The sequence below is a fragment of the Microcebus murinus genome, chromosome 1 (assembly GCF_040939455.1).
Source record: "Microcebus murinus isolate Inina chromosome 1, M.murinus_Inina_mat1.0, whole genome shotgun sequence".
NCBI lineage: Eukaryota > Metazoa > Chordata > Mammalia > Primates > Cheirogaleidae > Microcebus > Microcebus murinus.
The window spans coordinates 65,268,858-65,284,438 of record NC_134104.1 but is presented as its reverse complement, the minus strand read 5'-3'; the positions used below and the strand labels follow the sequence as shown (position 1 = coordinate 65,284,438).

Here is a 15,581-nt window from a genome sequence, read left to right as displayed (position 1 = left end):
GGGCTTCCCTCCTTCTTGCTACCCAAAGTAGCATCCCTGAGGGGATCTAGCCTCTTGTGGCCCAGGAGATGGATTTGGAAAATCCCATTCTCACCTCTTTGGCTTACATTTCATTGAGGTATTTAATTTCAGACTCTGATGTGAAGAGAAAAACGCTGTGGTCTGTCTGCCCCATCCTCACCACGGGTGGAGAAGGGTCTGGAAGAAGGAGCAGGGTGGAGTAGATGGGAGCTGGGGGAGAGGGTTGTCACAACTGAGGGAGGGCAGGTGTGGTTTGAAAGGGACCCCTGGTAGGGTTGCCCGATAAAATATGGGTCACTCAGTTACATTTGAATTTCAGACAAACAACAAATAATTTTTTTTTTTTAGTGTAAGTAGGTCCCAAATATTGCATGGGATCTACTTATACTAAAAAAACTGTTGTCTGAGATTCAAATTTAACTGAACATCCTGCTTCACCCCCTTCCCCATCACTAAATCTGGCTCCCTGGGGAATTCTGATTCCTACCACCACCACCACCACCACTCACCTGTGAGCCACACTGCAAGCTGACTCACCAGGAACAGGAGCCGATTGAGCACGGGGCTCCTCCAGCCCTAGTCTCCAACTCATTCCCTTCTCTTCCAAACCCGTGCATTCTCCATTCCCCATTCCTTGCACCTTCCCCAGGACTAGAGTAACAAGCGTATTGCAGTGTGCCCTCAGAGGCCCCTGAGAACGCAGAGAGGAGAGGCAGAAACTGCAGTGCCTGAGGCCGGCTGCTTGGATTTCTTTGAGTCTTCCGCCAAGGAGACAGCGTGCAACCCAGCATTGTAACTTGCCATTCCTGGCCCAAATCAAGCCTGCAGCCTGCGGGCCACCAGATTGGATTTCAGAAGTGCTGGGGTTTTAGTAGTATTAAATATTCATAGGCATCTCCCCTGGGTTTCAACTCTGAGAGTAGAATGCCAAATATTCCCATCTAGTGGGGTTTCTCCTGGTGTGGTCCTAGGACCACCTGGACCTGGTCCACCTGGACCCAAGCCACCTACAGGCCCTGTTTTAAACGCGATGCTGAGGCTGCTCCCAGGCTGAGGTTTGCTGTGTTGTCGGGGCTCCTTGTTACTCCACTTGCTGTAATTTGGGTCTGTGTCACATGCATCACACCTCTGAGTCCCTTTACACACACACACACACACGCACATGCACACACGCACTCAGCTTCCACACGGTTAGATGTGCCATGAGGCCAGCACAGGGAAAACTAACAAACACTTAATCAGGCCCTGTTTACTTGCTGTTGTGAAGTCTCAGCAGTGAATGATACCTGTTATTATTTACTAATTAAGTCCTTTATATAAGGACCGGGTTTATACTTACTTTTACTGTGTCTACCACCATCAAGCCAAGGAAAAAGGCTTCATATTGATCACTGTTTTAGTGGAGAAGAGATCTGGGCAACATTTGGACATTCCATTCTTGTGCCCAAGGCATGAGATCCTTTCTAAGCCTCGGACTTCTCCCCAGGAGCCTGTAAGTAGAATTCCATCAGATTTTACAGATGTCTCCTCTCTATTCATAACCTGAGTGTCTACACAGGGGCCTGAGCACCCGTGAAGACCTGGGCACAGTGGCATGTGTCTGTAGTCCCAGCTACTCGGAAGGCTGAGGTGGGAGGCTCGCTTGAGCCCAGGAGTTGGAGGCTGCAGTGAGCTCTGTATGCCACTGCACTCCAGCCCGGGTGACACAGCAAGACCCCATCTCTTAAAGAGAGAAAAAACAAAAACAAAAACAACCAAAAACCTGGTGCACAGATTTCTGCTTTCTGGTGGATGGTGTGAGTGTGCGTGTGAGGTGGGTGTTAATCTCCTTTTCCCTCAGCTCCACTCGCTGAAATTCCCCTTTCCAGGAGCCTTGCGCAAGCCCCCCTCTCAAACCTCAGCACCCTCTTTCTGCCCGCTGGGTTTTGTGTTTCATGAGAGAGAGATGAACTGAGCATACTGAGCTTAGCAGAGCCATTTGGACCCCTATTGGGTTAGGGTGCGTGGTTTTACCTGGATTTGCGCCCTCTGCTGCCATTGGCCTTCTGGCTGCGGGCGGAGTCAGATTACAGCAGGAGAGACCCAGAGGATTAGTGCAGAGATGCCGCAGCGGCCAGCTGATAATTACGTTGGGGTCATGTCTCAAAATAGACTCTGGCCTCTCTTTCTGGCCTGAGAAAGAGGAAAGGCCCCTCTTTCCCTATCCAGCCAACCCCTCACATTCCCTCCTGCTCTCCTGGATCTGACTGCTGTTCTTTTTTATTTAGGCATAATTGACATACAGCAAAGTTCACCCTTTTTAGTGTATAGTTCTGTGGGTTTGACAAATGCATGCAGATGTGTAACCACCAGCACATCCTGATGGGGAGCAGTCCCACCGCTCCAAAAGATGTCCTTGCACTGCCCCTTTGATAGACGACCCCCGCTCCAGCCGCAACCACTGAACTATGGTCATGTTCGGTACCCGAGGTTTTGCCTATCACAGAATGGCACATAAATGGAATCGTGTGGTTGGTAGCCTTTTGAGTCTGGCTTTCTTTCATTGTAAAGCGTAAAGTATTTGAGATAGATCCATGTTGTTACCTGTATCTGTATTTTGTGCCTTTTCATAGTTGAGTAGCAGTCCGTAAACATCGATGCACAGATTTTCGTGTGAACATAACTTTTCATTTGAGTAAATCCCTAAGAGTAAGATGGCTGGATCATAAGGCAAGTGCCTATTTAGCTTTATGAAAAGTTGCTGAACTGTTTTCCCAAGTGGCTGTACCATTTTTCATTTCTGTTAATGTCAGCAAGACATAAGATTCTAGTGGGGCCACATTCTCTCCAGTACCTGGTATTGCAGCTCCTTTTTCTTTTCTTTCCATTTTTAATCAACTTAGCTATTCTAATAGTGTGTAGTAGTATCTCATTGTTTTTATAAACTTGCATTTTCCAGATGTTGAGCATCTTTCCGGGTGCTTATTTGTCATCTATATATCTATATATATCTATATATATATATATATATATTTTTTTTTTTTGGTAAACTGGTCAAATCTTTTGCTCTTTTAAAAAGTAGATTGTTTTCTTACTATTGTGTTTTAAGAGTTCCCTATGAATTCTGGGTAATAGGGTTTTTTTGGTCAGATATGTGATTTACAAATAATTTCTCCCATTCTTTGGCTTGTCTTTTCATCACCTTAACAGTATCTAAAGAGCAGATGTTCTTAATTTTTGTGGGTTGTTTTTTGTTTCGTTTCTGTTTTTTGAGATGAGGTCTTGCTGTGTTCCCCAGGCTGTCCTAGACTTCTGAGTAGCTGGGACTACAGGTGTGCACCACTGTGCCTGGCTTGATGTTCTTAATTTTGATGGAGTCCAATTGATAATTTTTCTTCTTTTGTGGATCATGCTTTTACTGTTGTAGACAAGAAATCTTTGCCTAGTCCAAATTCTTATGTTTCCTTCTGGAAGTCATGTAGTTATAGATTTTGCATTTAGACCTATGAACCATTTTAAGTTAATTTTTTATATTTTGTAAGGTTTCTTTTTATCATCCAAATTCTAACTGTTTTAGCACCATTTTGGAAAAGACTATTCTTTCTCTGTTGATTGCCTTTATATGTTTGTAAAAAGTAAAAGTGATTTGCAAATATTTTCTTTCATTCTGTGGGTTATCTTTTTCACTTTCTTAATGGTGCCCTTTGTCATTTGGGGTTTTTGTTTGTTTGTTTGTTTTTTCTTGAGACAGGGTCTCCCTCTATCACCTGGGCTAGAGTGCAGTAGCATCATTATAGCTCACAGCAACCTCAAACTCCTGGCTCAAGCAATCCTCTTGCCTCAGCCTCTTGGGTGACTGGGACTACAGGCATGAGCCAGTATGCCCAGCTAATTTTTTCTATTTTTTTGTAGAGACAGGGTCTCGCTCTTGCTCAGGCTGGTCTCTAATTCCTGGCCTCAAGCAATCCTCCCGCCTTGGCTTCCCAGAGTGCTAGGATTACAAGCATGAGTCACCTCGCTTGGCTAATGATGCCCTTTAAACATAAAAATTTTTAATTTTGATTAAGTCTGGCATATCTATTCTTTTCTTTCATTATTTTTGCTTTTGGTGTAATATGTATGTAATCATCACCTAATCCTTGGTCATAAAGATTTACTCACATGTTTTCTTCTAAGATTTTTATATCTATAGCACTCACATTTAGGTCCCTGATACACTTTGAGTTAGTTTTCACATATGATGTGAGATCCAACTTCATTCTTTTACACGTAGGTATGGAGTTATTCTAGTATAATTTTTTGAAAAGACTGTTCTTTCCTCATCAAATTGTCTTGGTACCTTTGTCAAAAATTAACCGTAAATATAAGGGTTAATTTCTGGACTCTAAATTCTATTTCATTGATCTCCATTTCTAGCCTAATGCCAATACGACACTGCCTTAATTACTGTAGCTTTATATTCAGTCTCAAATTGAGTAGGGTGAATCTTCCAACTTGGTCTATCGTTTTAAAAATTATTTTGGCTATTTCTTGTTCCATTGGTTGTGATCGTGTTGCTATTCTAATCAAAGTGTGTGTGGAAAATTGGGGGGAAAATTGACATCTGAATATTATGTTTTCTGATACATGAACACAGTATATCTCTCCATCATTTAGATCTTTTAAAATTTCTTTCATCAGTGTTCTTTATAGCTTGCAGTGAACAGGTCTTGCACATATTTTGTTAGATTTCTACATGAGTATTTCATGGTTTTTGGTGCTATTTAGATGACACACCTGGTCCTCTGTATCTGCAGGGGATTGGCTCCAGGATCCCCATGGATACCACATTCCAAGGATGCTCGAGTCCCTTATATAAAATAGTGTAGTATAGTCAGCCCTCCAAATTCATAGGTTGCAATCTGCAGTTGAATTTGAGGATGCAAAACGCCTGCATGTGGAGGGCTGACTGTACTTTTAAAAATTTCACTTTCAATTGTTCCTTGCTCATATACAGAAATAAAGTTGCTTTATGTAGATTGATCTTGTATCCTGTGACTTTTCTAAACTCACATTTTAATTGCGATAGTTGTTTTGTAGATTCTTTGGGTTTTTTACATAGATAATCATATCATCTGAAAATAGAGACAGTTTTATTTCTTTCTTTCCAATCTGTGTGTCTTTTGTTCTTTCTTGTGTCTTATGGCGTGGTCTAGGACTGCCACTGTGTAGTTGCATAGCAGTGGTGAGAGGGGACAGTTTTGCCTTGCTCCCAGTCTCAGGGGGAAATATTCAGTCTTTGACCATTAAGTGTGATGTTTAGCTGGAGGTTTTTATACGCACCAGTGACCAGAGTAGGGGACTTGCCTCCCATTCCTAATTTGCTAAGAGTTTTTTAAAAACCACGTTGTTGCGTTTTGTCAAATGTTTTTCTAGTAACTATTGAAATGACCATATGATTTTTCTATTTAGGCTTTGAATATGGAGAATTACATTGATCAATTTTTGAGGTTGAACCAGCCCCCATTCCTGGGATCAACCCCACTGGTCATGTTGTGTGGTCATGATGCATCCTCCTGTCTGAGGCCAGCGCCTCACTTCCTCCCTCCCAGTTCTCCTGTCTCACTCCTGTTTTTATCACCCAGCACCTGCCTCTCTCCTTTCCCACAGATCTCCCGCACCCAGAACATCCTTCAGAACTCCCTGTAGTCTACACCGCAGCCTGCCTCCCTCTCCGCTCCCCTCTCTCAGGCCTCCCAGCAACGTCCCAGAGGCTCCACTCCATAGTCACAGCATCGGCCAATACTCCAGGCCACGCTGCTTCCTCCTGGGCTTCGTCCTAACACTTCCTCTGGTCTTAGGGGCTCTTCCTTCAGGGTCGGCTCTGCCCTGCTGGCCCCCAGCCTCATGCAAGTGCCCCTCATACTTTGGGCTCCTGTGGCAGCATCCTGACCCACCTCCCACTCCCTGTATTCTTGCCTCTGATGAATCTTCCAGAGCTGCGCACCACCCTCCTACTCCATGGTTCAATAGTCCTTAACAGCTCCCATTGTACAAGCCTTGTGCCAGGCCCTCTTGGTCTCACATTCAGACTCTGTAATCAGGCCCCAGCCTGCCTTTCTAGCTACAGCTTCTCTCTGTGGACTCTGCCTGGAGAATCAGAGAGCCTGGATTATTTATTCAAGGGCCCAGAGCACCCTGGGGAAATGAGCCTCCCCTGCCGAGCTTCCTCTGCTGCTCTCTCCAGGGGCACTCTTTGCCACACCTGCCTGCTGGCCTAGCAAACGTGCCCCTAACTCAGAGGCCCTCCCCCTCCCCCATCCCTCCCCTCCCCCACCCAGGCATGGTCCTCTACCCTTTGCTTGGTATGAATGGATTTCTGCTTCATATTGCTGGTTTTCCTTTCGTTTTTATTGCTATCTCCTTGTCTAGGATAGTTTGGGCTGCTGTAAGAGAATACCATAGGCTGGGTGGCTTATAAACAGCAGAAATTTATTTTCTTACAGTTCTGGAGGGTGGAAGTTGAGATCAGGGTACCAGCACAGGTGGGTTCTGGGGAGGGCCCTCTTCTGGGTTGCGGGTGGCTGTCTTCTAATATCCTCATGGGGGGTAGGCGGGGAGAGCAGAGAGCCAGAAAGCAAGCTCTCATGGTGAGTCTTCCTGTGAGGGCACTAATCCCATACGTGAGGGCTCCACCCTCACGACCTAATCACCTCCCAGAGGCCCCACGTCTGAACACCATCACGCTGGGGGTCAGGATTTTAACCCATGAACTTGGGGCAAACACCAACATTCTGTCTGTATCACTCTTCAGCTGGGCTGTAAGTTTCTGTAGAGCAGGGGTCTTCTCCCCTCGTGCTAAATAGGCTGGGCTCGCCTGTGCCTTGTGTTTACATTGAGTGAGGTGATGGGGCTCTGGCTGGCTGGGGCTGGGGTAGGAGGTTGTGGGAGTATGAGTCAGCAGCAGTCGAGCAGAGCTGGTGGAGCTGGTAATGGGAGCTTGCACCTTTCTTCCCTGAAGGCACATCCAGGAGGCCCAGGGGAGCTCAGAGCATTCTTTTTTTTTTTTAATCTTAAGAAAATTATTTATTACCTAGGTTTATGAAATATTTTATATAAAACAGCTTTTAAAAAATTAATACACAGCCAATATATCCAGTATATCTCTTCTTTCGTGAATTTTGAGTTTTCAGTTGTAGTTACAAAGGTCAGCCAGGGGAGAGGAAGACTGTGAAATGGGAAAGAGAAAGTCTCTTTGTGGCCTGGGGCAGATACACTGTAGATGTCTCCAGGGAAACAGGGTACCACACTCAGCAGGGAGCTCACATGGCCTCTGGGCCTAGGCCGCTGGGGACTGTGGTGAAGGTCAGGGCGCCGAGCTGCGGTGGGGAAAGCCTTCAGGTAGGACGCAGACCTGAGTCGAGGTTGCAGAAACACAGAGGCCCTTGGACAAGTGTGTAGGAGTCATCTGCTGGGGTCTCCGCCAGGCAGCAGAAATCGCAGAGAGGGCTCTTTGCTGCCCAAGTGGACAAGTGCCGTCCTCACCCCAGGACTTGGGACCAACACCAGGCGCCTGAGGGCTGCGGGAGCCACAGTGAAGGTGCAGGGCTGACCTGGGCTCCCCTTCCGGAGCTGGGACGGAGAATGAAGTTTTTGGCGGGAAGAGCTGAGGTACAGCTCACAGCCCCACAGCATGGAAGCCAGAGCATCTTTGAGTGGCTCTGTCCCCGTGTCCCCGAGGCAAGGGCACCAGCGTCAGCATACTCAGATACCTCCGGAGCTGTTCCTGCCAAGAGTACATCCTTCACTAGGGTCTGAAATGTGCCACGTAGACTTGCTCTTGTGGCCGTGCTGGATTCTGTTTCGCTCTCCCCTAGCTTTTCCGTAAATACTCCTTTCGAAAGAATTCCAGCCTCAACTCTGCTGACCTGGTGGGGGGCAGCGGTATTTTTCCACACATGCATGGCGGTCGGGGAGGAGCAGAGGAGGCGGCAGACGCTGGCCAGCTGGTGCGGGCGCCTGTCCGGGAGCCTGGGCGCTGGCAGGAGAAAGGCTGGAAGCCCAAGCAGGAAGGGGTTGGGACCCACTGTGGACACGGGTCCCGGCCGGCCAGGCCTTGCCCTTCTTTCCCTCCCCAGAGGATTCAGCACAGTGCTGGCCACCTGATGGGTGGCCCGCAGGGCTTTGCTTCACTGGAGCTGATCTCTGGGGCAGGGCAGCCCTTCGTCCTGTGCTGACTCCGTCACACCTGCAAAGTGAAGTCCACCACCCTTGTGCCACCTTCCTTGCCGTGCCCCTGCTGTCCCCAGCACGCACTTAGCCCTGTCCCAGCATTGTCAATGCGCTTAAACCTTTGCATTTTTGGAGCTATGGACACATTCAGTATGGCTATTCAGTGACCTATCCTTAGGGGCCACACCCCATCCCAGGCCAGCTGAGCTCTGGGCTTTGAGGACGTCAGAGAGCCTGACCCATTAAGCTGGGCTGCTCGGTGGTTGGCTGCCTATGGGGTGTCCTCAGCATTTGTTTACTGAGATGAGGGGGGAGGGCTGGGGGCTCTGTGTTTTGGGGCCGGGCGTACCAGGTCTGAGCTTGGTGTGCTCCTCTCTCCCTCTGCAGCTTGTCTCCAATGTCCTCATTTTCTCCTGCACCAACATCGTGGGTGTCTGCACCCACTACCCGGCCGAGGTGTCCCAGAGACAGGCCTTCCAGGAGACCCGGGAGTGCATCCAGGCTCGGCTCCACTCACAGCGGGAGAACCAGCAGCAGGTGAGAGCACGGCCCCAGCCCTTGCGCGGCAGGAAGGAGAACGGAGACCCGAGCCCTGCCTCCCGGTGCTCAGTGTCCATCCCCACTGCCGGGAATGTTTCCCCTGGAGGGAGTCCAGCATTCCTGGCTCTGTGGGAATCCTCCAGAGGGACCCTGGAGACAGAGCTCTGCCCCGGCCCACAGCCTCTCATGGTGTCCCTGGGGTTCGCAGACAGCCAGCAGCAGAGGGCTCCTCCTCCCGAGTGGGAGTGGGTAGGGCGGGCAGCACTCCAGCTGGGTTGGTGCTCCCAGGGGAGGGGTGGGGCAGAGGGGAGAAGATAGGAGCTGTCGGCCCCCAGGGCTCCCCTCACCTGGCTCTTCCTCTCTGCAGGGTTCTGCATTTGGTTACTTCAGAGAAAGAAGACAATCTATCTCCCCCTAGACCACCCCACCCCCACCCCCGGCCAGGCCGGTGGGCCATTCACAGGGCCACAGACTCAGGGAGCTCTGTGGCTCTTACGAGATGAGGCTACTCCAAACCAGAGGGGCCTCCCTGCCCTCTTGTCTCAGAGTCTCCCAAATCCTCCTCCAACATCAGTGCAACCCTCCTGTGAGTCACACGCTGTGCCAGGCCCCGTGGCTGGCGTGAACAGGGAGGGTCTGCCTTTGAGCCTGGGGATGGGACAAAATGGCCCAGAGGGCAGTGGTCACTGCAGCTCCTGGCCAGCATGGAGCCCATGCTGTGGCCATCCTGCATGCAGAGTATTTTGCCACCATGGCGGGGCATCCCTGACTCAGCTTCATGCATCCTGGTGAGTTGCAGTGACACGGCTGGTGACACCCAGACAGCCAGGCGAGCGGGGAGCTCTGCAGTGCCTCTCCAGACCCCAGTCACCACCTGCCCGCTCCCCTTCCAGTGCTGCCTCTGCGGCCGCCGTGTCTTGCCAGGTCCCCGCGTACGCTGACCAGGCCTTCCCCTACCTTGCTTCTGACACGTGGCCTGAGCTCACCCTGTCCTCTCGCTGCTGGGCCTTGTCCCTTCTCCAGGAGGATCACCATTTACAATCCATCACAGATTCCTTGAGCTGGCCCTGGCAGGTGGGCCTTCCACCAAATCCACAGGGATGGAGGGGTCACTCTGGCCGTGCCGTATTCAGGGCCAGGGCCTGAGCAAGGCAGCTTGCGTCCTGGGCACCAGCGCCTCTGTCCAGCCGGCCAGCGCCGGCAAGGCTTGCAGAAAGGGCTGCCTGGGGCTCTGGGAAAGCTTGTCATGAGGGGGCTCAGCATCGTTCCCCAGCCATCCCCTGCCTCCTCCCGGCCCTCATCCCCAGAAGTAGTTATAGACGTGGGAAGGTCTCTCGGGGAGCTAAACAATTTGTAGCCTATATTTTCAGGGAATCGTCCTTCATGTTTCTCTCACCAGTAACTGTTTACTGGGAGTTCAGTAGATACGAGATGGCCTTCGATGGCCATGTGTACTGCCACTTGGGGAGACCAGGTGGGCCACAGGGGCACAGCCGTTCGCTGATTTGCCAACGTCCTCAGCGTTAAGCTCTGGGCCGAGGTGCTGGACAAGACGCAGCGCCGACCCCCAAGGGGTCTCTCCTCGCATGCGCTACGGGAGACGCAGTTAACAGGCCCCTGACACACAAGAAGGCTGGTGTGGGGTGGGGATGTGGGGGAGCCGGGCCTCCTCCTGGGAAGGGAGGGGCCAGGAAGGGGGTCAGGAATGGCGGGTGAGGATGTCATGCCAGCTGAGGAGCTTGTGGGCGGTGGCAGGGGAGACTCCAGGAGGTGTGGGGGCCTCCCGTGGTCCGCTCTGTCTGGAGCGCCACGTGGATTTCAGTTCAGGGCTGCAGGGACAGCTGGTGTAAGGCAGGGAGGAGCCAGGCGTTGGGCGCGGGCTGGTCCTGGAAGCTTTGGGAGGCAGAGAGGTGATGTGGTCTGGTGGGTGTTTTAGCTTGCAGCAGGGAGGATGGACTGGAGGTGGCAAACTTGGGAACAGGGAAAGTGATCGGAGGCTGTTCCGGTCATCCAGGCTGGACCTGAAGGTGGCCTGGGCCTGTGAGGCTGAGGCTGTTGTGGTGGGAGTGGGCTGGGACCAGGGCAGGCCACAGCAAGGGGCAAGTGGACAAGGGCACCGGTTACCATGGACGATAAGGAAGAGTGGGCTCAGTGGGCCCCGAAGAATCTGTACTTGATGTGGCTGGTGGAACCAGGGAACCTGTGGAGGTGCGGAGCAGGAGAGTGACATGACACAAGTAGTCTTTCAGGGAGATTGGGGCTATACCGGCAGCAGGGAGGGCAGTGGAGGAGGACACAGGACAGAAAGGATAGCACAAGAGCTATTTCCAAGCCAGCAGGACTTGATTGGTGCTGGACAGGGCCTGGGGTTGAGGGGACACGAATGAGTCTCAGAGGGAAAGTTCTGAAAGGTAAAAGCTACTGACCTGGGCAGGGTCTTGGCCTTGGTGCATCAGAATGAGGGTGTCACAGGCAATGGCAGGGGACTTGAAAAGGAGAACCATCGGGGCATGACAGTGTGGAAAGGCGAGTGTGGTTTGGGGTGTGATGTCAAGATGGTGGCAGCAAGACCTCCAGATGGGGACTAATGAGCCCTGGATGGGTGGCAGGGATGTGGGAGGTGGCTGTTAGAGTCACCTTGGCAGTGGGAACCTTGGCAGTGGATTTGCTCAGAGGGCAGCAGTGGATGGGACAAGGACAGAGGTGGGATGCACCATGGTTGGGGCCAGAAGGAGAGAGGAACCAGATGACAAAGCAGCAGAAAAGCCTCAGGGCCACATGGCAGGGTGACCCCAGCTTCTGGCTTGGAGGGAAGGACAGGAAGATGAGGGCTGGAGCAGCCAGGGTGGAAGGCTCCCGGTGACAGAGTCATGAGAACGAGCCTGGCAGGGTCCTGGCACAGGAGACATCTTGGAGCAGGGCAGGCCTAGGAGGAGAACTTGGAAAGGGGACCACGTCCAAATCCCATTGACAGCTGATATGGCCCTCCACGGTGTGGCCCGCCCTGGCCCCTGCCCCACTTCTCTGCCACCTCCTCTGCAGCTGGTTTGACATCTCTTGATTCCTCAAAGTCAGCTGACTTGCTCCCCTAATCCCAGCCATGGTCTCCTGTGGAGCTGGAGCACCCTCCTCCTAGCCCGTCCTTCTGGTCTCCACGAAGCCCCCTCTGACCTCCCACCTCTTCCCTCCCCCCCACCTAGGTCCTAGCATCCCTATTCAGACCCCCTAGGACCCCCCAGTGCATGAGGGAGGAGCCCTGCCCGGTTGGCTCTTGCATATTACTCCTGGCCCCTCCATGATGCCTGGGACATGGTAGTCACTCAGTAAATATTCGCTGACTGATTGGATGACTGTTAATATTCTCAACACCCCATCCCTGTTTTATAGATGAGGAATCTTAGGCTCAGAGAGTTTAGTAATTTGCCCAAAGTTTCACAGTCTCAGGTGACATCCAGGATTCTAACCTGAGGAGCTCAGAGCTCAAGGTTCAGCAGGAGTGCTTCCCCCATGCAGCGTGGCAAGCCAGGCAGAAGGACCGGGAGGTGGCCCGGGGACGGGGCCCACATGCACACACAGGTGTCAGCCCCGGGTGTCTCCGGACAGCCTGAGGAGCTTTCCAGGGCCCTGCAGTGGGGGCACAGATGTGGAGGAGAGGGGACTGCAGGCAGGTGGAAGGAGCGGTGACGAAAGCATCTGCTTCCCTCCCCAGGAGCGGCTCCTGCTGTCTGTCCTTCCCCGTCATGTTGCCATGGAGATGAAAGCAGACATCAACGCCAAGCAGGAGGATATGATGTTCCATAAGATTTACATCCAGAAACATGACAACGTGAGGTAGGGTGAGGCTGGGGTGAGGGCGGGTGGGAGAGCTGGACCCCAAAGGGGACATCCCATTTCCTTCCTTTCAAGAGGGCACAGCCCAACAGGGTGGCCTGGTGGCTTTGGAAAGGGCATTGTCCGGAGCACCCCAGCCCCTCCAGGTCTGTCGAGTGGATTATCACTGTGCCCCGTGTAACGTCCCTTGGAGGTGCTGAGATGGGGGCAGTTGGGCTATAGGGAGAGGAGACAGGAAGAAGGAGGAGAAATGAGGAAGTAGCACCACCAGCTTTTGGGGAACCCACCAAGGGAAAACAAAAGCGCAGACTGTGGACCCAGTGTCACCCCATCGTCACATCGCAATCACCACCTGGCAGCTTCCGTGCCTTCTGAGCCAGGGGGTGCCAGGCACTGACCAGGCATCACCCACCTTGTCGCTGTCCTCCTGACAGTCCTGCAAGGTGGCCACCTCCATCAGCACCCTCAGTTTGTACATCAAGCTTGGTCCTGTTTACTTTGCATATATTGTATTTGAACTTTTCTGTAATAAAAAGTTCACAGAGAAAAACACCATGAGAAAACAATTGGACAAATCCAGACTGTGGGACAGGCTACATTCTGGACTATCAGTCATGAAGACAAAAAGAAAGGTTGGGGCTGTTCTAGATTAAAAGAGACTAGAGGGACCCAGGTCCCCCGCCAGGAGGGGCAAAGCCAGGGCACAGCCCGGTCGGCTGCTCCAAAGCCCACGCCGCATCACTGCGTGCCTGCTGCCTCCCTAGACAGAAGCTGCTGACAGCAGGGACGTGCAAACACATGTAGATTAATAGAGTGCAAAATCTGCTTATGAGTTCTGTGGGGACAGGAACCGATATCGTGGCCTTCATCAAGCGTAGCTTCCGGAAGGGCCCAGTAATCCTCCCATATGCCCAGAAAAGGAGCTGCTGCGTTTGCCTTCGGGAGAGTTGCTTTCTCCCTGGGCCAATTTCCTTAGGACCCATGAGTGAATCCTCTAAGGTTGCTGCAGAAAGGACCCTTTGGAGGCGTGGGCTGTATTTCCCATAAAAGGATTAAATGGGATAAGGCAAATTGTTAAACACACATACGCATTTGAGGTGAGGCTGGTGGCAGCCATGTGAGGCTGGTGGCAGCCGGGTGAGGGGAGCCCTGCCTTTTTCACACAGAGCACACCGGGCCGCCCAGGTCCCAGGTGTGCCCTGGGTCCAGGAATGTCCATTCTGCCTGTCTCCTCCATCTGTCTCCCAAACACTCTCTGCCTTCGGGAGAAGGATGTACCTGCACAACACGTTTGTCCTTGCTTTTCGGGGTCTCCCAATGCCCCTGAAGCCCACCAGGGCTCCACTGTCAGGTAGGGACAGTGGAGCCAGCAGTCTGCCTCGTCTCCCAGAAGGCTGCCCCTTGGCAAATCTCATGTCCAGGAGTGTCATGAGGGCCCAGCCAAGGCCAGCTCAGAGCGGAGTGTGGACCTGCAGCCTGACTCTTGGCTGAGTCCTTTAGGTGGCCTGGGCGTGGTGGTTTCCCTGCTCCTCCTCCTCACGCCCCCGTCCTCCCCTGGTGGGCTAATCACTGGCAGGGAGAGTACACACTGATGTGGAGCTTGCAGGAACCCAGCCTCTGCTCTGGGTGCCTTTGAATATTCACTCCGTCCCCACAACAAATGTAAGAGGTCCGTGTGTGATCATCGCCGTCTTACAGGAGAGGAGAGCAAGGCACGGTGATTAAGTAACTTGTCCAAGATCCCGTAGCTAGGTAAGTGGGAAAATTGCCTCCAGAAAGCATTTTAATATCAGAGTTGTTACCTCACTTGACTGCTGGACTGATGTTTTTGTACACCTAGGAGAAAGGAGCTAGTACGAGGATTCTGTGGGAGGGAGGTGGGGGAGCCCTCGGGCCAGCAGGACACTCAGAGGAGGGGGAGGAGTTTGGCAGCCTGTGTGTGTGTGTGTGTGTGTGTGTGTGTGTGTGTGTGTGTCACTGAGGAGCCAACAGCAGCTCCTGCAATCTGGGGTCTCCACTGTAGGACATGTAAAGAAATGGCCTTTCCTATTAGAACAAATCCCAGAGGCTTAAGTTTTTGGGGAAGGGTGGCCCACCAAGTGGTCCCAACACATGAGCTGAGCCTCTGAGCTCCCACACTCCTGAACTTTTCTCTCTTGGTCCTATCTTCACCATTGTCCCCGGCACTGTGGACGAAAGTCGCTTTCCTTGATGGCTCTTAGCTCAGCAGAGATTTCTGCAGGTTTCACTTGTGCAGCAGAACACAAAGTCCAGAAAACGTGTTGCTCAGAATAGCCTGGCACTTCAGGCACAGGCTCTCAGCTGGCCCCCCTGCCTCCCTGCACCTCTGCCCAGTTCTTTGCCCTCTTACCCGTCTCCCTCCCACTCGTAAGGCATCATCTTCCTCCCTGCCCCAGGGGTGCTGGCTTTTGGGCCCCCAGCCTTCCAGCAAGAGGGTTTGGTAGGAGGGGCTGACTCAGGCCTTTTGCACTGTGATTATCTAAAGGAATCCCCCCCCTTGACACTTCCTTCCCTCTCCCCCTCCTCTCCCAAGGAGGCAGATAAAAGAACAGCGTCCTAATCACAGAGTGGTCTGAGCATCAGACCCCAGCCTCAGTGAGGGTATTTCTGTCACATCCTAGTGCCAGGATCAATGACAGCAATCAGGAAAGAGATGAAAGGAGAGATAAACCAAGATGCCATAATTTTTATGGGGATGGAGATAATTCTGACTCTGACATTGCCAGGAGAGAGGTGGCTGGTACACATCAGAGGCCACCTGCAAGCAATCACATGCAAATGTCCCACTGGGGCCTCTCCCTGTTCCCTGAGCAGCAAGGGGTGCAGCCCTTGGTGGAAACACAGTGCTTGCTCTGCTCTCTGTTCTGGGGTTGAACCTTTGGCTTGGGTTAGGGGTTGAGCAGTAGGGTGGGAGTCACATCATAGTTTAAAAAGGCACTTTGGGACTAGACTCACAGAGAGCCAGCAGGGTGCAGTGG

The 15,581-nt window shown here is 52.0% G+C and overlaps 1 protein-coding gene across 1 annotated transcript in view; it reads left to right on the top strand.

Annotated features, from left to right (window-relative positions):
- The window catches only part of ADCY5 (adenylate cyclase 5), a 148,477-nt gene that overhangs the window by 79,043 nt on the left and 53,853 nt on the right, over positions 1-15,581 (top strand). The window contains exons 2-3 of the mRNA XM_012780468.3: positions 8,599-8,748; positions 12,461-12,582. Coding sequence (XP_012635922.3) covers positions 8,599-8,748; positions 12,461-12,582 — 272 coding nt within the window. The remainder of the gene's footprint in view (positions 1-8,598; positions 8,749-12,460; positions 12,583-15,581) is intronic.